The 23,878-nt window shown below is 55.2% G+C and overlaps 1 protein-coding gene across 3 annotated transcripts; it reads left to right on the top strand.

Annotated features, from left to right (window-relative positions):
* Positions 1 to 2,709: 2,709 nt before the first annotated feature.
* On the top strand, positions 2,710 to 23,663 carry WNT11 (Wnt family member 11). Of its 3 annotated transcripts, none has more exons than XM_033118984.1 (6): positions 2,710 to 2,988; positions 6,827 to 7,008; positions 14,883 to 15,118; positions 16,829 to 17,106; positions 19,527 to 19,819; positions 22,763 to 23,663. In XM_033118984.1, exons 2-6 carry the CDS (start codon positions 6,923 to 6,925, stop codon positions 22,935 to 22,937), a joined length of 1,068 nt encoding a protein of 355 aa, XP_032974875.1. In that variant the 5' UTR covers positions 2,710 to 2,988; positions 6,827 to 6,922; the 3' UTR covers positions 22,938 to 23,663. The 3 variants fall into 3 exon arrangements, with proteins under 3 accessions (XP_032974875.1, XP_032974874.1, XP_032974876.1); XM_033118983.1 differs by having other exon boundaries at positions 2,710 to 3,097; XM_033118985.1 differs by lacking the exon at positions 2,710 to 2,988 and adding an exon at positions 3,553 to 3,843.
* The last annotated feature ends 215 nt before the right edge of the window (positions 23,664 to 23,878 follow it).

The following is a 23,878-nucleotide window of genomic DNA, read 5'->3' as shown; positions in this document are numbered from 1 at the left end:
AGGAAGCCCCCAGCACATCTGGGCAATCAGATAACCAGAATCACTGAGGGTATCCTAGAAGAAGGAGAATGTACTAGTGTCCACAGCAACGGCAGCCAAGAACATGCCTACCCTGCCCGTGTCAGAGCCTCTTTCTTCTGCAGGGGAGCTTGCCACCCATGTGAACGGCACAGGCTTGACACACAACAGCCCCTGAGGAGACCCTGGACAGGAGGAAGGAGGACGAACAGGGAAGGGGGATGTTCAGTTGGTTCTAGAGATGAAAAAGATTCTTCTCACAAGTGTCTCAGCGAATCCTAGAGTGTCTGGGGTGGTAAAGTACTCCCCCTTACACAAATGGGGAGACTGAGGTGCAAGGAGGGGCACACCCTTGCCCCAGGTGTCCCTTGACTCTCAATTCAAGGTTTTACCATCACTTCCTTGTGCCCACCTCCCTGCCCAGCGCAGGGCTTTTCTATCCCTAGCTGATGCCTGGGTCTTCATTCTGGAGACAGAGCTGAGTAGCTGGGAGTGACCAGGGCGGGTCAGAGATAGATTTCACTGAGTCCTGGGATCTTCTCCTGGCTTCCGTCAACTCCTGAAGATGATGGAAAGTCACCACCCTCTTCCCATCTGTTTCATTCGGGGTCAGCAGCTATCGTGCACTTGGAGCCAGAAAGATCTGGGTTCAAATATCAGCTCCAACACTTGCCAGCTCCTCCCTATTGAGCTTCTCCATCTATGAAATGCAGATATTAATCCCCATCTTGGAGAACATAGAGGATTTGATGGGACGGTATTATCCCCGTTTACAGATGAGGAAACAAAGGCTTCAGGGAGTTTAAGCAACTTGCTCAAGATCACACAGCTAAAAAACAAATGGGGCAAAATTGGTATTGGAACCCAAGTCTGTGTGACTCCAAATTGTTTTCTGTGTCTACTCTAGCTGGGAGCCAGAGTAGATTTCTGGCCGAAGGATTGCTTATGCAAATGTGTTTTAGCTCCTCAAGGGAGCAGAGAGCTACACCTAGAGGAGAGTGCATCCCAGTTGGACAAAACCCACCTGGAACGCCTCTAGCGGTGGTGGTCAGAGTGCCTTGGGGTGGAAGAGCTAAGGACACACTTGACCCCTGGAGGCCTTTGCTCCCAGCCTCTTAGGAGAAGCAAGTTTGTCTCACCCATCCCTTCTTAGATGCCCCATCCAAAGCGCCACTACCTTCCCACAGCTTTTATAACCTCTGGCTTCCCACGGCTTTTATTGACCCTAGTGCCCTGGGAGAGTAGATGGGGGTGACCCAGCATCTGGTGACCCAGCATGTGTTCACAAGGACATTCCTGTGACTGTCTGCAGTAGATGTGCATTTGGTGTTGCACGCTTGGAAGCTGTGTGTGCATGAGTGCTTGTGCATGAACTAGTTGGGGGCAGTCATACGTTTGGCCACATGTTGAAGATGTCTATGGCTATTTTACTCGAATATGCTGCTTAGTGTGTGGGGGCATACAGTGTGCTCAAGTATCTCCTGAGTGTGTTTGTGACCATTTGCGGGGTGATATGTTCCAGACTTGTGTGCAAGGGGGACTGATTGTCTGTGTGGGGAGAGTATTTGTATGGCTGAGAGCCTGCAGCAGGCTCTGTGAGTGCAGATGTGATGTTGTACGTGGAGGGACCTGTAGCCAGGTTGGTGCAGCCTATGGGTGCCACTTCATGGGCAGCTGCAAAGAATGGGGAAAAGAGTGGTTTTGGAGACCTGACACAAGCTCCTGTTCATTAAGTGTATATTTTGCCTTCTACCAATGAACTAGAGTATCCTTGGGATTCCTGAGATGGGGAGGAGACAGAAGCCATGCAAACCTCAGCACCTGACCCAGCATTTAGACACGGGGAGGGAGGTGGATCCTCAGCCAGGAAGTCTAAGGTGGGGGGTTAGGGGGATGGGCACTCACCCAACCAGTCTCAGGGAAGTTGCCCCAGAAACATAGCGCCAGCCCCAGGTTTACACGGCGCAGAAAGCAGCTCTGTAGTCCCCTTTAGCTTTTGAAACCTAGTCCTCCGCTGGTGGCCCCCTGGGGACGGAGGCAAGGTGCTCAGAAGACTCTTCAGGAGCTAGGACTCCTGCCTGCTCGGTACCTACGGTTTACAGTGCGCTTCCCAGCGCACAGCCCTGCGCCTCCTTTCTTCGCAGAGAGCTCAGGGTGGTTGATCCCTTTCCAGTTACTGGAACTAGAGGCCGGAAATATGACCCCAAGAAGGACTGACTGGGAAGCCAGCACAGCTCTGACTCCCGACGCCTGTAGTAACCGAGTTGAAGAACGAACACCTAGTGATGCCCACCCGGGCTCGATACGAGACCTAAGTGGGACTTTTCTCTGAGCTTTGGCTTCCTCCTCTGTCAAACCAGACAGGTTAAAGTCCCCTGCCCAGCTTGCTGCGAGATTTAGAAACCAGCCCTACCTGGCCCCCACGAGGCGCAGGCACTCAGTAGGATCGCAGCAGGCATGCTTGGTAAACACCAGCTATAGTTAGTAAGTCCTCTCTTTCTAACCCAACCTAGGGTGTGGAGTCCTGCGCTGCTGGCACCGCGGGTCCGTGGCATCCGCGGGGACCTCGTCCCCGCCCCCCGCGCGCGGCGGGAGCCACCCGGTGGGGTTTCAGCGCGCTGACGTGGGCGGATCAAAGCGGCTGCCGCGCCTTATAAAAGCAGTTTGGGCGGCCCGCGCTGGAGACCGTGCCCCGCCAGAAGGAGAGCTGGGGCGCGCCGGCAAGCACAGGCCCCGGGAGCCGAGACAAGCCCAGAGCAGTCTGAGTCCGCACCCCGGTCCCGGCGAGACCCGAGCCGGTCGCGGCTTGCTAGGATTCCGGGCGTCGTTCTCCCGCCGCTTCGCTTTGCGAAGAGGGCGCCCTCGCCGTCTGCCCAGCTCCGAGAGCGCTCGGGTCCGCTGGGGGCCGCGCTTCCCGGGCGGCAGCAGCAGGGCACCCAGGGCGCGCCCGGCCTCTGAGCGCCCCAGGAGGTGAGCAGTGACCGCGGGCTGCCGGCGCGTGCTCATCAGGGACCTGCTAGGGCGGGGGTCGTCTGAGTCCGAGGGGAACGGCGCGACTCCGTTAGGCACCTACTCCGGGGTAAGCAAACTAAGCCTTCCTCCACACTTCTCTGCGGCACTCCGAGGAATCCCCTTACCCAGAGCAGCTGCAGGGGCTGGGGACGCGGGCTTTCCGCGGAGGAGTGATGGAGGTGGGCTGTGCGGTTTCTGCGGCCGACCTCGGGCCTTCCCGGCCCTGTTCCCCCCATCAGACCCCCTCCCTCCCAGTCGGCCTGCGGATGAGGTCATGCCCGAGCCATCCCGGGGGTGGGGGACTTGGATCCTGCGGCAAAGGGTGTGTGACGGGGCGGGAGAGGGTGGCAGAAGGCAGAGAACCACCGCAGCTCCTACCAAATTGGAGGGTGGGGGTGAACGCTTTGCTTTGAGACCGGCTCCCAGAAACGGCGAGGAGGAGGCAGGACAGAGAGTTTGTTTACAGACCTGAGCTCCAGGCTGGGGGTGGGGAGGAGGAGAGTCCTGTCCCAGCATCGAGGCACATCTGGAGCCACCCCGAACATCTGGCTGAGCTCAAGTACAAGCCCCACACCTCCCACCTCCCGGCGCTGAGGTGCCTCCATGACGCTCACAGTACTTAGGCGCTCAGGATCGGGCTCAGATTGGTAGTCGGAGGTACCCCGAGTACCCCCACCCCACCCTTGCCACTTCCAAAATAGCCCTTCTCGCCGGTAACCCGGCGCATCGTCCGCAGCGGAGCAGACATCTCGCAAGACTCAAGTCTCTCGGGTCAAAGCCGGGCCCCGGGCCTGGCCTCGTTCCGCGTCGCAGGTAACCTTGAAGCGGTCGCTCAGCTTCACCGGCTCGCGAGGTCCACTCTGCGAACTGCGCAGCCGGAGGCTTCAGGCCCGGCTGGTGCCGGACCTTATGCGCGGCGTGAACACGCTGCCCCCGCGCTCGGTGGCAGCTCTCGGTCCAGCGCGGGCTCATCTGGGTGGGGGAGGCTCGGATGGTCCCTGCCGGCTTGTCCCAGAGGGACGGCCACCCTAGCAGCGGGGTTTCCAGCGACTTACAAAGCCCAAGCCTGATAACCACCTGTTGGAGCGGGGCTGCGGCTAAGGAGCTAGAGGTGCCGGCATGTGCACAGTCCAGGCGGTCCCTTCTCTCGCCCGCGGCAAGCGAGGTGCCTTGGACCTTATCGCCAGTGGGGTTAGGAAGGGACCGCTGATCTCTCTAGACACTGCGCTTAGCCGCGGGCCGACTACGTGCCTTGTCCCAAGGGAGGCTCCGCGCCAGATCTGAAGCAAGGGGGCAGTTCGCGGCTGCCCACGGCAAATGGGTGTTTTATAGGACGACCAGATCTGATAGGGCACTTACACTGCACCTCATCCCATATCCAGACAGGGACACTGGGGCCCAGGAAGAGGAGGGGACATGCATAAAGCCCCACCGCATCGGAGCTAACCGATTCTACCACAAACCCCCGACTTAGCGCCCCCTGGCGGGCCGGGGGCTCCGGGAGACCAGTGCGCCCTGACCCGCAGCGCTCAGGCTGAGGGTGACCCAGCGGCCCGCGCGGCTGTCCTGGACTCTCTTACACTCTACGCAAATAATCCCATCAGCACCCAGAGGACCAGGCCAGGCACTGCCTCCCCCAGCAATGTGCTGGGGCGGTGAAGGGAGAAGCTCGGGACCACCAGGGCAACTCGGAAAGAGCCGTAGTAGCGGGAGGCCTGGGTTCCCGTGCACTGTGTGACCCGGGCGGCCCCTCTTCTCTCTGGGCAAGTTGGGCTGGAGACGGATCCCCCGCTGTAAGTCTGTGCTCTCCTCCCTCCGCGTGCGGTCCCTTCCCCCTTCCCACCCAGAAATGTTGGGCGAGTAGTGAGGGGGGCACACTTTGGGAGGGGTGGGGGCGGAGAGAGACAGTGACTGGAGATTTGATCTTCCCTCCCCGCTATCCAGCCGATATTTTTCTCAATCTCAGGAGTATAGTAAACTTTCAGGACCAGTAACACAAAGGGGATACAGGCGGGGTAGGTAGGAGGAGGGGTCTCAGTTACACTGAGAACCCCGCTGAGACCCCAGCTTTGACTCGCATGTTTGTAGCCGGTGCCTGTACTAGGCGCCTAGCGGGAGACTCTGCGAAGCGAAGGAAAAAAATAAATGTAATTCAGGTTTTCTCCCTGCCTTGCTCTAGGTTATGCCGGAAGGCTCCAGAAAACAGTGGGGTTTCCAATCTGTGTGTGTGCTTAAGGCACACACTCCACAGGTATACCGAACAGTGGAAACTTCGGCAGAGGGGAGCTCAAAGACCCGCAGACTGCTTGGAGGCTGCAAAGACCTCAGGAGATGCGTGGTGAAGTCCAGCCCCTCGTTTTTACAGAAGGGGAAATCGAGGCTGGTGGCGGTAGAGAGCTTGCCCCAGCTCGCACAGCCAAATCAGAACGCCACCTTCCCGCTCAAGCTCCCACACTAAGGCGGGCGCCTCCTTTTTCCAACTCCCCAAATCCTTTAGAAAGGAATCCCTTTGTCTCTGCTCCTCCCTAAGAGAGAGGAGCTCGGGCTGTGAATGTCTCCAGGCGAACGCCAGGTGTTAGTAAATTTGGGGAGAAGCTGGGAAGGAAGTTAATGAGGCGAGAATGAAGAGAAAAAAAGAAGAAAAAGAAAAAAGCCGGAGAAAGCGGTACTGCGGCTTGCGGTTGGGACGGGTAGCGGCTTCTCCGCAGCCCCAGGGCGCCGCCTGGCGGCCGAAGGCGGCATATCGGCGGCCTTGTGAACTTCCCTGCTCAGCCAAAGCCAGGCTGCCCCGCCTGGGCTCAGGCCTGGGCACCACCCGACTCTACGGAGGGGGTCGGCTGGGGAGAGACTAGGAGACCGGGAATCCTGAACAGCCCTTACTGTACAAAAACCTTTGCCATCCTATTTCTCAACCTCCCTTTCACAGACTGAGAAACATGCCCAGAGCAAGCCCCTACGTCCTTGTCGTCTCGTGGTCCATGATCTCAACGGACACCCAAATAGACAGGGAGTGGAACACGGGGCGTGGACCTGTGCTCAATGGCTGAAAACCCCATTTCACATCTCTGCACCTTAGTCTTCTTTCTCATCTGTGAGATGGGGGCAGTGGTAGTACCGATCTCACAGGGTTGCTGTGAGGAGCAAATGAGATCTGTTAGGTGAACGTTCTTTATCTCGATTCGAATCACAGTTGTGTCCACAGCTTACAGAGGGGGTCAACAGAGGCCAAGTGGGGGAGGAAAATCACCAGGCCATAAGATAATCATTGCTATTGTGGAGATAAGAACCCAGATTCTGGGCCGAGACGCTGCTCCTCCTCTGGCCCGCGGGAGGCCTCCCCCACGACCCCCCTCCGCCCTCTCCTTTCCGTTCCTCCAGAGCTCCGTGTGTCTACCCCGGCGTCTTCCTCTACTTAGTGTCTTGTAGCCTCGGTCTCTGAGCGTCTCTTCCTCTCGCTGTCTCTCTGTCCGGTCTCTCCGATGTCTCTGGTCCTGTCGCCCCCTTGCCTTCCTGCCGGCAGCCCGGGTCCCAGCCGGAGTGGCACAAAGGAGCGACCGGGCCCCGGGCAGTGCTAGGTGGACACGCCCTCCGCCGCGCTCCGTCGGCACCTAATTCGAGCCAGACGCCGGCAGAGTCCCGGGCTGTGCCGGGCAGAAGGCGACGTCCGCGGTGTGCGTGGCCTCCCCGGGCCCGGACCCCCCCTTTGTAATTTGAATAAAACGTCCCCCCCGCCCCCGCCGCGGCCCCCGCCCTGCGCAACGCCCTAACCCGCTGCCTCTGCTCTTCCCGACTGCAGGCGGCCAGCGCGACGACGAGCGGCGGTGGCCGTGAGCGAGGCGGCTCTTCGACGGGGCTCCTGCAGGGTGCGACCCCCGGGCGCGCCCGCCGTGCGATGATGAGGGTGCGGCCGCAGGTCTGCGAAGCGTTGCTCTTCGCCTTGGCACTCCAGACCGGCGTGTGCTATGGTATCAAGTGGCTGTAAGTAGGGACCCCGCGTCCGCTCAGATGGGCCCCGAGATGGGGGCGGCGGGGAGCGTTAAGGGGCCTCCTGGATGGAACGAGTGCTCCCCAGACCTGGGAGCAGAGGTTGGCTTTGGGGTCATGGGCCAGTCACTCTTTTTAAACCTTTACCTCCTCTGTACAATATTGTCCTTATGTCCCAGAGGGTTTCAAAGCAGGAGCGAAACGGGGCGTGGAGGGCGACGGAATTATCTTGTCCTGTGCAGCTGAGGGCTGCTCAAGACCTCCCCAGGGGCAGACAGAAAAAGACAGCGTGGGCCAGGCACTCAGTCAAAAGGGTCTGCGCCCTGCACATGGGGCCTGCTCAATGTTACATCCTAGCTGGAGGTCCTCAAACAATCTTGACCCCTCCTCCACATGAGTGACCTTGGGGAAATGTCACACAAGCCCTGGGAGCCTCAGTGTCCTCTGTCAAAGGAGGGTAGGCATCTGTACCTCACTCAGATCAGAGGAGAAGCGGCTCTTGAAAGAACCTCGTAAACTGTCAGATGCTATGCACATGTGAAGGGTATTCCTTTAGATAGAAATGATTAATGGAGGTGTAGGTGGGAGAGAGAGGCGCTCTTCCATCCAACAGAAGGGAGTGCCTCCTCTGTGCAGGGCTGCCTGCCTGCAGGCTGGGAGAGAGGAGTCAAACGTAGCCCTTCCTGTAGGAGCTGCCCTCTGGACTGGAAAAAGATAAGCCCGGGCTGTAAATAACTCCAAGTGCCTTGGAGAGACCAGGGCGGTCTTATGGGGACTCAGGAGGGGGAGACCACCTGGTGGGGGAGCACGTGCTTGAGACACTGGGGAGACTTTTCAGGGGCAGTGCCCCTAGGCTGGGCCTGAGGAGCCTCTGGGAGTGAGGCAGCTGGGGACCCTGTGGAGGAAGGCACTTTGAGTGGAGGGTCTCTCTGAATGGTGGGAAAGTTCAGGACAGGACATAGTCTGCAGTTTGGGGTAGGGGGCAGGAAACCATGCAGATAAGACAGGCAGGGGACAGATTATGGAAGCTGGGGAGGGGCTGTGAGGAAAGTGGGTGGATTAGCTGGAAGACAGGACAATAGTGGCTGGGCCACCAGCAAACAGTCTCGAGGTCACCGGCCCTGCTCCTCTAGGACTGAGTTATCCATTAATTGGTGATTCAAGAGGGGAACCCCATCTTCCTGCATTTCTTATTTATAAGGAGAAGCCTGGGCTCAGCAGCCTCCCAGCCACTCCTGATTAGTTTTGTGAGAAATAAACTACCTTCCTCCTATTTCTGGTACCTGGCACTGTCCCAGCTGGTAGGAACCTCTGATCAGGGAGTCCCCGCCCTCATTGCCCACCATCGCCACCACCACCACCACCACTGCCGCCGCCGCCATCACCACTGCCATTTGACAGAGAAGGAAACTGAGGTCTATAGAGGGAAAGGATTTGCTAAAGAGCTAAGAAGCATCAGGCCAAGAACTGGGCTTGCTCCTAGAGTATTGTTGGGGCACTGCTATTATTCCCGTGCTACAGTGGGAATGCTGAGGCTCTAACTGTATGACTTGCACAAGCCTCCAGTCTGACATGTGGCCGGGTAGGGCCTGGAATACATGGCTAGCTAAGCCCAACATCCATTCTCTCCCCACTGCATAGTTAAGCTGCCACAAAAATGGGTACAACTCAGTGTTTGCCTTAAAGAGGCTCGTAGCCTCTTGGGGGAGGTGGACATGTATGAAAAACAAAGGGGACTTCAGGCTGTGTCTTTGGAGAGGGAATGTCAAGAGGAGAAGCAGTTAGTCCCACCTAGGCGAGGTGACTTTGGGCTGGGCTTTGAAGGATAGGTAGGGTTTTGATGGCTAAGAATGGAATGCAAATCAGGCACCCTAGGCAGGAGGGACAAGCTGGGCAAAAGCATAGAGATGGAGCAGGTAGGGAAACGGAAACCAGGAATTAGAGGAGCCTGCTAGTAAATCCCAGACACTGTTCCAAGAGCTTTAGTCATTTAATTTTGATACTACTCTTATGAAGTAGGGGATATTCTTATCGCTACAATTTTATAAATGAGGAAATGAAGGTACAGAGAGGTTAAGTTACTGACCCAAGGTCACACAGCTAGTTAATGGTGACTGTGGGATCAGGACCCAGACAGACGGGCTCCATGGAGCCAAACCTCTTAATAGTTGTTAAGCTCTTGCTGGAGTTGAAGATAGAGGGGGAGGTAGGAGAAGGAGTGGAGTTTAAGAATAACAATCATTGTGTCTGTGTGTGTGTACAGTTGACCCTTGAACAACATGGGTTTGAATTGCATGGGTCCACTTATACATGGATTTTTCCCAATAAATACCTGTACTGTTTTCTATCCACGGTTGGGAGTCCGCGGATATGGAGGACCGGCTGTATGCATTGATCAATGCCATTTTGTATCAGGGACTTGAGCATCCATGGATTTTGTTATCGACAGGGGTCCTATAATCAATCCTCTACAGATACTGAGGGACAACTTAAGTTTTGGGGCAGTCAAAGTTATACGCAGATTTTTGGCTACACGAGGGGGGGGGCACTGGCACCTCTAACCCCTGAGTTGTTCAAGGTTCAAATGTATATGGACTTGCTACATGTGTAGCACAGTTCTAACTATGTATATTGTTTCATTTAAATTTCCCAACTACCCTGTGAGGTGTGTTCTGCTATCACACCCATTAAACAGAAGAGGAACTAACAGGGTGTCACAGCTAGTAGGCAGCAGAAGCCAGATTTGGAGTTAGGCTGTCTGGTTCTGTGGCCTGTTGGTCTCTATTCCTCCTGTCCTCTCTTCCACCCTCTCCCCCATACCCTCACCCCCAGATACAGGATAGTTGGGAACAGAGAAGCATACAGTGCAGGGCAGGGGGGTGGAGGGGAGGCTGGGGACTCATCCAGGAGGCTCAGCTGTCCTGGGATTGTCCCCGGGACTCCTGCTGCCTTGGCCTTTAGAAAGTGAGCTAAAGATGAAAGGGGCATTTGACATGGGAACTGAAACCAGATGTGGCTGAGTGACCTGCAATGCCCACCTGTTGGGGACCTGGGACTCAGTCTGAGTTTCCTGGTAGGATGGAGAGTAAGGAAAGGAGGACAGAGCCTGGCTGCCTATGGAAGCAGCCGACCAGAAATAACCTGGGGGACCCTGTCCCTACTTCACATCCCACCGAAGTCAGGTGCTGGGAGACTCTCAGACCAGCCAGTGTCGGAGGACCCAGGTGGACTGTCCTTCCTCTTTGGCTGCCCTAGATCAGGGGATTCCAACCTCCTGTGAACCTCTGGGACTGCCAATGACAGAAAAGGCCCAGAGAGTCTAGGAGGGCCCATAAAGGCCACCCCACTTTTCCTGGGCAGCCCCAAGCCTGCTGCTCGATCAGGGACCAGGCCTCGCGAGGAAGAGTCCCAGGAGTTTCCATAAGTAACAGAGCTGCCGCAGAGTGGGTGGAAAGAGCAGACCAAAGCTGGGAAACCTGGGTCCCAGCCAGAGCTCTGCCAGTTCACTAGCCACTAGCCAGGCCTCAGGCAAATCAGTCACTATAGCCTCGGAACCTAAGTTTCCTCATCTCTAAAATAGGAGTGAAAAAGCCCTAGCCCGGAGTCTGGGAGGCCTGGGTGCTAGCTTGGCTCTGCCTCTGATTGGCTGTGTGTGGGTCTGGGCCAGCCTGCCATTCTCTGGGCCTCAGTGTCCCCACTCACACAGTGGAGCGGGAAACCGAGGCTCAGCGACAGGCAGTGGCGTGCCCAAGGTGGCATCTGGGCGGACAGCTCGCTGCGTGGGAGCTGGAACTCAGGTCTCTGCCCCCAGCCATTCCCAGGAGAGCCCCCACCTCCCGAGTGGAGAGCCCCGGCCACGCCAGCAGCACCCTCGGCGCAGGCCTTGCCTGTGAACTTTCTATTCCCTCCTGTCCTCTCTTCCACCCTCTCCCCCAGACCCCCACCCCCAGATAAGCCAAAATGTTTTCAATTAGGGGTCTGCTGCAGTGAGGCAGAGATGTCCAGACGGGTAACTCCCCCGCCTCCTGCCCTAATCCTTGATTACCTCCCCAAGGGGGACTTAGTTAGATACGGTCATTACCACTAATTACCAGATGACCGCATCGCCCTCCTTGGGAGCGGAATCCGCTGCTTCCCCCCCCCCCGCCCCCTGCCCCCCTGATCTCCTGGCCTGCACACTCCCGTGGGCGGGCCTCCCCCTCCACGATGAGCAGGCCCCTCTATCCCAGCCACTCTCTCCAGTAGCTCCGTTAGCATTCACCTTGCACCCACCAGAGGCCTCAGACCACTTCCTATTTGTCCTCCACCCACCTGGGCAGCCTGAGCATCATCTGGAAGGTTCCTCACTGTGGTGTCCCACATAGCACCTATCTCACTGCCAGCTGGGGAGGTGGGTGCTTTGTGACTTCAGAGATGGACAGGTTGAGACCTAGAATGTCCCAGCGTTCCCAGGTACCAGGAGCACAGAGCTGTCTCCCAGGGAGCTGCAGAACTGGGCACTCAGGAATGGCCTGAAGTGAGCTCCCCAGGAAAGGCTGGGCTCATGTTACCCTATTTCTTGGCTTGAGAAGGAGTGCAGGGAGAAGACCTGGGAGGGAGGCAGCCCACGCTCCTGGAGTGCCCACTGCGTGCTTGGTACTGCACCAAGGGTTTTCTGGTGTATCTCATGGAATTCTTCCTGTTGTGAAACAGAAAACTGGCTCAGTGGGGAAGGGAGAAAGTTGGGTGAGGTGAAAGGCAGAGCAGGCTCAGGACAGACTGAGTGTCCTGAGTGTCCAGCCCAGCAGAGAGGGGACCCAGGAAGGGGAGGCCAGGTCTGCGGGAGAGGCGTGTCAGAAGGAGGCACCCAGGCGCTGGAGTGCCTCAGTGTCCTCCTCTGTACAAAGGGGTGATAATAAGCGATTCCAGGCCCACCCCTCTGGGCATCGCGAGAATGGGATGAGGCATGACATGAGAAGCTCTGCAAACTGCGGAGTGTTGTGCCCACGTGGGGGCTGCACCTGTGGACAGTGTCTGCTGGAGGAGCGGTCACACGGAGGGAATGGCCTCTGCCTCTGGGTGGTCACACCTCACCCAGTACAGGCGTAGGAAGTCACACCACAGGTGCCCTCAAGGTGTCGATGTGTAGGTGGGCCCCAGTGGCTTGGAAGGCCAGGTAGGAACAGACTGTTCCACTTCAGTCAAGAAACCATGCCTGAGGGCTGCTCTGCGTGCCGGTAACCCAGACATTCCCCTCTCATGGTTTGGGGGGTGTGGGTGTGCCAGGGGTCACAGTGAAGGGGGTCTGCCCAGGACAACCACATTGATCTCAGAGAGCCTGGCTTGTGTGTACTGCCATAACTGTGGACACCAGGCCATGCCCATTTACCCTGAGTCTGCTTCCTGGGCTTCTGGAAGCTTTCTACATTTTGGAGACTGTAGGATGGGTGGGGCCTGGCAGAGAGTGAGAGGCAGGAGGAAGCAAAGTAACCTATTAGAGCTTAATGTAGAACATATTATCTCATTCAGTCCCTATAAGACTTCTGGGAGCCCCATTTTGTAATTGATGCTCAGAGAGGGGTAGCAATTTGCCCCAAATCGCACAGCACATGGAGGGCAGAGTTTGAGCTAGAACCCAGGTTTTCTACTCCCTCTGGTCCAAGATTCACTGGGCAACAGGGGGAATCCCACTTATGGATGTTCCAAATGCTGTGCACTCATTATATTATTTAAATCTTGCCATTACCTTTTGAAATAGAAATTACCATTTTCTTATAATAGATGAGGCCCACGAGGCCCAGAGAGGTTGGGTAACTTACCCAGGTCACACAGCTGGTGCCCAAAGCCTGTGCTCTTCCCTGTGTCAGCCCATGAGCTGGAACATCTGGGTCTTAGAACTGTTGATAGGTTTATGCAGTTATTAGACGAGGGGCTCCTTGAGGAAAGAATCTATGTCATGTTCATTACTAAATGAGCCTGGGAAGAATTGGTGCTTAGTATTAGGTTGGTGCAAAAGTAATTGCAACCTTTTAAAAGGTTAAAAATAATTGCAAAAACCGCCATTACTTGTGCACCAACCTAATACATGTCTTCCACAAGTAGATCAAATTAATTTATTCATTTAGGTACAAAAACAGGGGAAAGGCATTCTGGCCTCAGAAAAAGCCTGGGCAAAGGCATGGTGGTGTAACAGTCCCTGGTAGGGAAGCAGGAGTCTGGACACACAGGGTACCAGGATGAGGGGTTGGAGAAGTCAGAGAGCTAGGTTTGGGGGGGCCTTGAAAGTCAGGTGGTAGCCCTCGGCTTTGAATAAGCGGGCGTAGGAGGCTGCCTGCTGGTAGGACAAGACCACAAAGGCAGTAATCAGAGCTTCCATCAACGTGCCCCGACCACTGTGTGTCAGAGCCAGGCAGAGCCATGATGCACACTGTCTGAAGTAACCGTTCAGATAATGCTGGCAAGTTGCTGGGAGAGGACAGGTTAAGTGACTTGCTCAAGGTCACAGGGGAAGTGACAGAGCCAGCAGTCTACCTAGGCCTGTGCTGTTCTTGGACACCAGCCTAGGAATTCTGGGGTCACGGCTTCACCAGGTCTGAGCCCCAACCTTGAGCGAGGAGTGCTGTGGGCACTGGGGCTACAGATTGGCCTCTTCTTGACCCATGTCCCTCCAGGGGCTCTGCTGGGTAGCTGAAGGCCAGCTTGCCCTGGGGTAGGGGACGAGTCTATGTGGAACCCTTTAAGGCTGTGGGGTCCCTCTAGCCTGCACTTAAAGGAGGTGCTGCTTGATGCAGTCTGCTGCTCAGAGAAGGCCTGGGGGAAGGGCTAATCCAGGGTGGACCCCTGCTCCTCAAGTCTTGGAATCCGGTGCTCAGCGCCAGGATCTGGGAATCTCTTAGGTCCTATAGCATCAGCAGCGTTCATAGAGAACTCCTAGGCCAGCCTTTCGCAAAGTAGGGATGAGGGCAGCACTCCTCCAAGGCCTTTGTGCTCGGCAGACTAGGAGTTAAAACAAAATCAAGCCTGTGGCTCTGCTGCCTCACTTCTCAGGGCCTTTAAAATGTATATGTACGTCATGATTCTCCAAGGTGCTACTAGTATACCATGTTCCCCAAATATGCTTGACCATGGATCCCTTTTTCAGAGTGTTTCATTGGAACCCATTCTGGGAAATACATTTATGGGTACACACCCTGAGGTCCAGAGATAGACAGTGATTCATCTAAGGTCACACAGCAAGTTATTGGCTATGTCTAATTTATCAAAAAATGAACGGTTCTTTAATAATAATCCCTTGCATGCATGTGGGACTGTACAGCCTAATGAATGAGTCTAATAATTAAATGAAGCAATAACAAGAGACTCCTAACTTATTAGGAAGGGGCTGCTAGGGGCTGTGGTTGTGCATATAGTAAGTGATCAATTAATAATAGGAATCGTTACTACTATGACTATAATAACCTAGTACTTAGCACAATGTCTGGCACGTAGTAAGTACTCAGTGTTGAATGAATGAAGAAAGAGTAATAATAATTCACAGCTGTGTGGGAACTAAATCAAGGCAATGGATGGGAGTGCCTTGCAAACTGAGAAATTGTTTATTGTTAGTAGAATTATAATCAAGCTTACATAGGATGGCGGACATGATCCCATGTTTTGAATGAGGGCCTGAGACCCAGAAAGGGACAGTGACGTGCCCAAGGTCATAGGGGGGCAGGACGGGGAGCCATTGTTCTGCTGGGAATGGCTCTTTGCCTTTTGGTTTCCCGGCTCCTTCCAGCAAAGGCTCCTGGGCCCACTGAGGAGTGGCTGGGGCCAGGAGGTTGGAGGTGATGGGGCCCCTCATGCGCCTGTCTTTCCTTTCTTCATTGTTGCCTTTCGGCGGCGTGCAGGGCGCTGTCCAAGACGCCAGCAGCCCTGGCGCTGAACCAGACGCAGCACTGCAAGCAGCTGGAGGGCCTGGTGTCCGCGCAGGTGCAGCTGTGCCGCAGCAACCTGGAGCTCATGCGCACCATCGTGCACGCCGCCCGCGAGGTCATGAAGGCCTGCCGCAGGGCCTTCGCGGACATGCGCTGGAACTGCTCCTCCATCGAGCTGGCCCCCAACTACCTGCTTGACCTGGAGAGAGGTAGGGAGCCAGTGGGGGCTGCCAGGTTCTGCGGAATGCATGCAGGTGCAGGCGGATGAATTCAGGCATAAATCCATGTGTGTTTAGATAGGTGGGTGAATTCATGGGTGGATGGATGGATGGATATGTGATGGGTAGATGAATGAAAAGGTGGATGATGGACGGATACACAGAAGGCTACAGGCGTGAATGGATGGATGGGTGGATGAATTAATCCTAGATCTGGGTATTTAGGCATGAATTGATGAATGAATAAACATGGAGAGAGTAAATATACCAGTGCAGGGGAGCCCGAGTGACAGCACAAATGTACATGTACCATAACGCGTGAATGAAGAAATGAATAATGCCAGAGAGGCTCTTGGGAGGCGAGTATAGAACGAGAGTGGTAGAACCATCCTTGGGGCATGCTGATGTTCGCAGGTAATTCTAAATCTGGCCGACTGAAGTGTTTGCGGGATGCCCGGAGTGACGTGGGTATTAAAGAATACCTATGGAGAAGACTACCTGAAGGAGGTGGCTTCTGGGGTGGATTTGGGGGTCACGTGTACAACAGAGAGGCTTTTGATGGGCTGAAATGCCCTAATGGATCTAATCTCTTCCCTGCACGGTAACAGCTAATGCTTGTGTAGCACTTGACAAAGCTTCCACCATTCCTGAATTATTTGAACTTTAGAGATAGCCTGAGGTAGGTTTTATCACGCTCCCCCTCCCCCACCCCCATTCTGCAGTTAAGGAAACCAAGGCTTGAGAAGAGGAGGTAACTGACTAGTTAAGAGATGGAGCCAGGGGGAGGACCCAAGGCCAGGAAACTGCACAGCCGAGAGATGTTGGGCTCCGCAGGAGTTTACTAGGGCTGCTGTAACAAAGTACCATACGGGGGGGGGGGGGGGGGGGGTGTTCAAACAGCAGAAATCTATTGTCTCACAGCTCTGGAGGCTGGACGTCTGGAATCTAGGTGTCGGAAGGGCCGTGCTCGCTCTGAAGTTTGTAGGGGAGGGTCTTCCCGGCCTCTTCTTAGCTTCTGGTGGTGGCTGGTGGTTTTTGGTGTTCCTCGGCTTGTAGCTGTATCACTCGAATCTCTGCCTCTATCACACGACCTTCTCCCTTTATGTGTCTCTGAATCCCAAACTCTGTCTTCCTCTAAGGACACCAGTCGTTGGATTAGGACACGCTTTGATCCAGTATGACCTCAGTCCAATAACACCTGCAAAGACCTTATTTCTAAATAAAGTCATATTCACAGGTACCAGGGGTCAGGACTTGAGCAGGTCTTTTTGAGGACACATTTCAATCCACAGCAGGCTCTTTGCACATTTATCTTGCCCATCAGGTCCTGAGTGCTTTGTGGAGCTCAGAGATTGGGCCTTCATTTCTCTAAAGCAGCCCCTAATGCTGAGTGCAGGGCAGGTGGGGGAAGGTACGGGATCGTGAGTTGTGGGAATGAGGGTGTGCCCGTGTGGGGCTCTGCAGGCGTGTGTGTGTGTGCGTGTGTGTGCGTGTACAAGTCAGCTAATGTATTGGGGGGAGAATGTGGGGATGACAGATTAATGGCCCTAGTGCTGTCCTTCACCTGCTCCACCTGTTTGCAGCCCCTGTCCCAACCCGACCTCCCAGAAACAGAGAGGGGCCCAGGAGGAGGCCCTCAGGCCTGGGTTGGGTACTGTCCCTGGGTCACTCCACCCTGGCTGACCTCACACTGCCCCACAGGGACCCGGGAGTCCGCCTTCGTGTATGCGCTGTCGGCAGCTGCCATCAGCCACGCCATCGCCCGGGCCTGCACCTCCGGCGACCTGCCCGGCTGCTCCTGCGGCCCTGTCCCAGGTGAGCCACCCGGGCCCGGGAACCGCTGGGGAGGATGTGCGGACAACCTCAGCTACGGGCTCCTCATGGGAGCCAAGTTTTCCGATGCTCCTATGAAGGTGAAAAAAACAGGATCCCAAGCCAATAAACTGATGCGTCTACACAACAGTGAAGTGGGGAGACAGGTAACCACCCACCCCAGATGGTTGTGCTTGTGCCAATCGGCCAGAAAAGGCCCCCCAGTGTGTCCCAATGGAGAGGGTGGTGGGAGGGAGGGGGGGACGGGCCCTGATACACCCACACTGATATGTTCCTGGCCTCCCCCAACTCTTCCCTCTCCAGCCAGTTGGGACTTGCCTGGCTCCTCCTCCTCCAGGAAGTCCACTGGGACTTGGGTTGGAGAATGTTGGCAGAGAAGAAAGAGCATTGAGCTAGGAGTCAGGAGCTCTGAGTTCCTCTGGCACTTGGCTCTGTAGGCGAGTCACTTCCTCTCTGGCCTCAGTTGTTCCCATCTATAAAATGGAGGGTTTGGTGCTCTGGAGTCTCCATTGGCAGTGTGCCTCAGGTGCTTCCCCTGGGGCTCTAGGCCAATGCTGGGTGTGGGAGGAGGCATGGAGGAGGCTGAGGGGCAACAGAGCTTCAAGCTATGGAGGCGTCTCCTGGGATCTGACGGGAGCTCCCTCCTGGCTCCAAAACCTACCCAACCTCCAACACACATTCCCCCAACATCTGTTATCAATTTTTCCTTAATTCCTTACCTCATTCCACAAAAGTTTGAGTGAGTGAATGAATGGATCTTTTTATGTTTTTTAAAATTAAAAAAAAAACCCAAAACACACCTTTATACTAATCTGTGTGCCAGATATTGTGCTGGATGCTTGATGAGTTTTCTCTCCTGTGGTCCACAAACTACCTGTAAGGAGGTGCTGCTACCTCTTCTTACAGATGGGGGGGAGGGGAATGGGGTCCCGCAGGGGCAGGGTGTCGGCTGCAGGTGGCATCTTATGACTTCCGCTTTGCAGCCTTGTGAGGCCCATTTTACAGAGGCACATTGGACTGATCCCTGGGGCCCTGATGCCAAGCAGCTGGCCTCTCAGGGACCCTCTGTAAAAAGCAGCAATCCCTCTCCCCCCAATGGAGGGCCTGTGAGGGTACATGGCATCGAGGATACGATGTGTTCAGTGCTGGCCCACGGCTGAGCTGAGAGACCGAACATAGTTTACCTTTCTTTGATGACTCAGAAGTACCTTCCCGCCTTCGGGAGGTTGAATGAGCCCTGCAGTTGTGTTCACTTCATTCCTGGGCTCTCCACCAGCTTTGCTGTGCCAATTCCAGATTTTATACCCAAATAGACTCCCTCATTCCCCACTTCCTGGCAGCAGTGATGGAGAAGAAGCCCTGGGACCTTGGCCAGCACACTCACTAACTCACCAAGTGATTTGGGGCAAGTCCCCGCCTTCTCTGTGCTTCAGTTTTCCCATCTTTTTGATGTAGGGGGTAGGCCCAGGGACCCATAAGCCTTGCAGCGTCTGTACAGGGCAGGCAGGAGGGCTGGCCTGGACACAGGGATCTGAGACATGTGCAAAGAAGTGGGGGTTAAAAGGCAGAACTGAAAGGATCTAACTCATGCCCCTCAGGTACACATGGGGAAACTGAGGTCCAGAGAAGGTGGTGGGACAGAGTCACTTCCGAAGCCAGGGCTAGAGTCTCCTCAAGCCCTAAAGCCCAAGCCTCTCCGCTCCACCAAATTATTACTTAAACTGATTTTTCAAAACCAACATTGATTTGACTTTTATAGTTCCCAAAACCTTGTCAATGAACCCTTACAATGACTCTGTAAGGTGCCAATTATGTGTTCCCTCTACGTATAGAAAGACAGGTGCTGAGTGGTGAAATGGCTTGCGGAGGGTCACCTTGCAGGCACACTGGCCTGGAGGGGAAAGCCAGCCAGGCCAGGGAACACCCCCGCCATGCACTCAGCTCCTGCCTCTTCCTCCCTCCCTCCCTCCCTCCTCATCCCTTTCTTCCTCCCTCCCTTCCTTCTCTTTTTCTTTTCTCCCCTTTTTTTCCAGCAAGCTCTTAGTGAGCCCCAGGTTTGTGTGAGAGAAAAAGTGTGGACCAATTAAAAGCCATGGTTTTTGGAATTGCCCACAGACCTGTGTTCAAATCCCAGCTCCAAGATTTCCTAGCTGTGCAACCTTGGGCCTGACACTTAGCCTGTCTGAGCCTTCATTTCCTCCTTTTACAATGGGGAAAGAATGAGACTTCCCGTGAAGGGCTATGGTGATGATTAAGCTGTGTTACGTGTTACAGCACTTGGTATACAGTAGGTGTATAAATCGCATCCGTTATCCTGCAAACCTCACTGTCTTCCTGCCCCTCCCAGCTGCCCCGAGGTTAGAGGGGGAGCTGAGGAACTACAACGCACACCCCCAAACTTTGGAGCAAAAGTCCCTGTCGCTTGAGGCCTGAGCAGGTGATGACTACCTGAGAGCACCTAGCACTTGGTGGGGGGAGGGGGTTTCGGGGAGAGGGGTGTAGAGTCCCAGGGCAGGCCAGGGAGGGGGCCCCGGCCACCCAGCCCGATGACCTCCCCTGTCCGCAGGCTTTGCGCGCCTCTCTGGAAATGAAGTGTAAGTGCCACGGGGTATCTGGCTCCTGCTCCATCCGCACCTGCTGGAAGGGGCTACAGGAGCTTCGGGATGTGGCAGCTGACCTCAAGACCCGCTACCTGTCGGCCACCAAAGTAGTGCACCGACCCATGGGCACCCGCAAACACCTGGTACCCAAGGACCTGGACATCCGGCCTGTGAAGGACTCAGAGCTCGTTTATTTGCAGAGCTCACCTGACTTCTGCATGAAGAATGAGAAGGTGGGCTCCCACGGGACGCAAGACAGGTAAGGGCCTGCTGCTACCCCGGCTGGAAAGGGTCAGCTATGTTGCACATGCCCCAGCCCAACTCAGGGCCAGGCACACTGTCGGGCCTCAGTTGGCATTTAGGGAACGGAGCCTCTGCCCCATCGAGGGAGGTGGCCCCAGGAATGCCGAGTGGAGGTGCCAGGGTTCAAGGGACCCCTGGCAGAGCTTCTGGGAATGGTGGTTGTGCGTCTCGCCAAGGCAGGGGCCCCTCAGGAATGGAGGCTGGTGGGAGGCCCCCATCCCACCTTCCCTCTAGTTGGGGAGACAGATGGGAAGAGACAGTGACTGTATTAGGAGATGGACTAGGAAAGAGGTTGCCCGTCATACAATAGGTCCTCAGTAAATGTTTGTCAAATGAACATGAAAGACAAATGTCACATAATCTGCTCATCAGACAGATGAGGACCTGAGGCACTATGGGAGGTGGGGACATCGGCCGGCCCACAGCGGCACAGGAAGTCTATACAGAGTGGAGGCAGAACCAGGGCTTTTTAGACGGGCAGCAGGAGAGGGGGGTCTGTCTGCATTCTGTACTCCCGTGTCCCCCACCCTGTGTGTACCCGCCTCCTGGCCCCAACTCTCTCCCCCTGGTCCCCGGTTTCAGAGCCGGGGTTGGGGTCCCTATGGCTGGCCCCATCATGACTGCTGAAGCGGGCTCAGGACAGGAGAGAGGGAGGGAGCACGTGGTGACTGCAGACCTACTGTGTGCTGTTGGGGCTGGTGAGGATTCAGGGGAGCAGCACTTCCCCGAGATGGTTCTGGAGAAAGGCAGCCCTGAGAAGCTATAATAGAGAAGGTTCTGCAATCATATACGTTTGGGAAATTCTCTGGAGATTCACAAGGCACGAGAACGTGTTAAAGGCTCCGAGGAATCCCACAGTAAAGGAGCTGTCTAAGCCGTGTTTCCCAGAGGTGTTTGGCTGTGGAACTCTTTTATTAAGGAGCCCCTAATAGCATTCCACAAAATGAGTGTTCTGCGGGGTTAAAAGAATATTGAACCAGAGCGAGGTGTCTGAGAACGTGTTTGGCACATAGTTGGTGCCCAGCCAGCATGTGCTTCCTCCGCAGCCCACGTTCCTGTCTCCAGGAGAGGGGGGCTGGTTTGGGGGGGTCTCTCTTCACAGGCTAGGGCAGCAGGCTCTGCGAGGAGGCCCAGGCTCCCATCTGGAGGCCAGATTGAGGGGGTCGGGCAGAGTGAAGATGGAACCGGGTCAAGGCCAGGGAGACAGTAAGGAGTGAGAGTCTAGGCTGAGGCAGCCATGGTGGGTGTGATGAGAATGGGGTGGGGAGAGGAGAATTCTAGAACCTAGGGGGGCTGGGGGAGCCCGCAAGGACCCCAGAGCAAAATGAGGGTCTCCCTGGATCCGTGTGTGTGTGTGTGTGTGTGTGTGTGTGTGTGTGAAGTACAGTTTGCACCAACTCTGCAGCTTCTTAGCTGTGGGAACTTGAGCAAATCCCTTCGCCTCTCTAAGGCTCAGCCTTATTTTCTGCGCAATGGGGTCAATACCACAAGCCTCGGAGGGCTGGCAAGCGACCTCTAATTATATCTACCCAGCAGCTCCTCTGTACTAGGCGATGTCAGTCTCGTGGGAAGGGCAGCCTGCCCTCCCCTCTCTGCACCCCTCAGCCTGCCAGCTCTACCCCTAGGACTTGCCCCGACCTACCGATGAGGAGGCCTCATCCCACAGTGCCAGCGGCCTTCCTTGCTTTCCCAGAATGCCCCCCTCACCAGGTTTCCTGTCATGCTCAGCTCCCAGGCCTTCCTCTGGGGATGGGCCTCTGCAGACATTATACAGATGGTCATCTTTTTCAGCAGTAACAAACAGCCCTGATATCTCAACAGCTTATAACCACACTCTTCACACCTCTTTCATAAGACAGGCGCAGGGGAGGTGGAAGAGACATCAAGTGATCAGACTGTGACAGAGTGAAGCCTAGGGGAAGGGGGAGCCCAGAGGGGCCCTGACCCAGCCTGGACATCAAGGAAGGCTTTCAGGAGGAGGAGAAACATGAGCTTTACTAGATAAGGAATTTGGAGCTGCAGGGGGTTGCATATAAATGAGCTTTGCCCCCATGACAATATCCCTGTCTAGCCTGAGGTCAGCTAGAGGAACGGCCAACCTACACAGATATTTCTTCACTAGACATAAGAGCTGGTGGCCACAGAAGATATTTGGGTTTTATAGAGGCCATCAATGTCTGTCTTCTCAAGTGATTTATAAAGAAATACAGCCCCTGCCAGCCCTGGGTTCTCTGCCCTGTAAGAGAGGGAGAGCGCACATTGGACTTGGTTTCAGGACTCCTGAGTTGAAGCCCTGCTTATCCACAGACTCCTGTGAGAACTGAATAGCCTCTGCCCTTCGTGGAGCCTGTTTCCATCTGTACAGTGGGCATAATAACTCCACTGACCCAAGGACCCTGCATGCCTCCAATAAGATAAAATACTGGCGAGAAGCGCCTGACACATGGGGGCAAATGGGTGACAGACCCTCTCTGTCAATGAACAGTGTGCCAGACGCTCACATTCAGTACCATTTAGTCTGTTTCACAATTTATCCTGGGATTCTAAAAGTAAAACCAATCTTTCCATTTGTTCTAATACAATTCAAGATTAACTATGAAGATGAGATTATTAGACAAAGTAGGTTGGGGCTCCTTCAAGTATTTAGAAGTGGAAGAAAAGACAAAAGACGCCTCCAAGAAATAAAACACCCCTGTCATTTTCATAAATGCCTAGAACTATAGGGGAAAGTGAGAAGTACCCTTGGGGAAGAGGATTATCTAAAATTCCCAAAGTCCAAGACACCTTCCCAGGGGGACTGCGTCTACAGCCGTGGTGGGGGAGGCTGTGGGCTGACTGGGAGTATGGGACGGGGGGGGGGGGTCACAGAAGTGCTCACTAATCTCCCCTCCTCCCCCAGGCAATGCAACAAGACATCCCATGGCAGTGACAGCTGCGACCTCATGTGCTGTGGACGTGGCTACAACCCCTACACAGACCGTGTGGTAGAGCGGTGCCACTGCAAGTACCACTGGTGCTGCTATGTCACCTGCCGCAGGTGTGAGCGCACGGTGGAGCGCTATGTCTGCAAGTGAGGCCTGCCTGCCCCTGTGGGAGCTCCTGGGGACCCTCAGAGGCCGGCCAAGGGGCCTGGAGACACCTTGTGGATTTTTGCTTGTGAATTCCAGATGCCAGGCATGGGTGGAGGCTTGTGCTTCCACTTGGAAGCCACCAGGAACAGAAGGAGGGCCGGGACATCAAAGGAAACTGACAAGATTAAAAATAACCTGGCAGCCCGAGGCCCTGGAGTGCCCACTTGCTGCCTTCCAGGCTGGTCTAAGAAGCCCGGGGCATGGGTTTGGCAAGACTGACGTGGGCTTGACCTTTCAAGCCAGAGACACCAGACTCCCGGGAAGGAAGGGGGGGTCTGCCTGCCCTCATCAGAGTGTTCTGCAGGCCCAGTCTTCGCGACCCCCGGCCCTCCCCAGGGTCGAGCCTGCTGGGCCCACCACATGGAACCACTAGCTTGGGTTGTAAATGTTTTGTTGTTTTGTTTTTTTTCTTCCTCTGGGATGTGGGAGCTACAGAAATATTTATAAAACATAGCTTTTCCTTTGGGGTGGCTTGCCTCAATTCCTCTTTATATATTTTATATATATAAATATATATATATATAATGATCTATATTTTAAACAAGCTTTTTAAACAGCTGTATGAAATAAATGCTGAGAGAACCCCAGCCCGCCCCTGCAGTCTCTGGCCTCCCCCCAGTGCGCTCAGAAGGTCGCGGGGCTGGCGGGGGCTCTCGGGTTTCCAGGCAAGGCGGCTTCCGATTGATGTGCCTCCCCCCTTTGCTCCCCCCACCTGGCTCTGGCCCTGGTCTCCCTGTAAGAGCTCTTGGTCAAGGGCGAGGACAGACGTCTTGAAACATAAACCCAGCTGGCAGATTCTTTGTTCTTTAGGGACACACACAGGCACACACAGCCCGGCCGTGTCGTCAGACCTGCTAAGCTAGCTTCAAGGGAAAACCCAACCT

Source organism: Rhinolophus ferrumequinum, chromosome 11, assembly GCF_004115265.2.
Source record: "Rhinolophus ferrumequinum isolate MPI-CBG mRhiFer1 chromosome 11, mRhiFer1_v1.p, whole genome shotgun sequence".
Taxonomy (NCBI): Eukaryota; Metazoa; Chordata; class Mammalia; order Chiroptera; family Rhinolophidae; genus Rhinolophus; species Rhinolophus ferrumequinum.
This window is presented reverse-complemented; position numbering and strand designations above follow the sequence as displayed.

Bases quoted from the DNA above. Each gene is read 5' to 3' on its own strand.
- WNT11 (XM_033118984.1), top strand. From the start codon at position 6,923: ATGATGAGGGTGCGGCCGCAGGTCTGCGAAGCGTTGCTCTTCGCCTTG. The intron at 15,119-16,828 runs GTAGGGAGCCAG...ACTGCCCCACAG, and splicing joins CCTGCTTGACCTGGAGAGAG to GGACCCGGGAGTCCGCCTTC. The intron at 19,820-22,762 runs GTAAGGGCCTGC...CTCCTCCCCCAG, and splicing joins TCCCACGGGACGCAAGACAG to GCAATGCAACAAGACATCCC.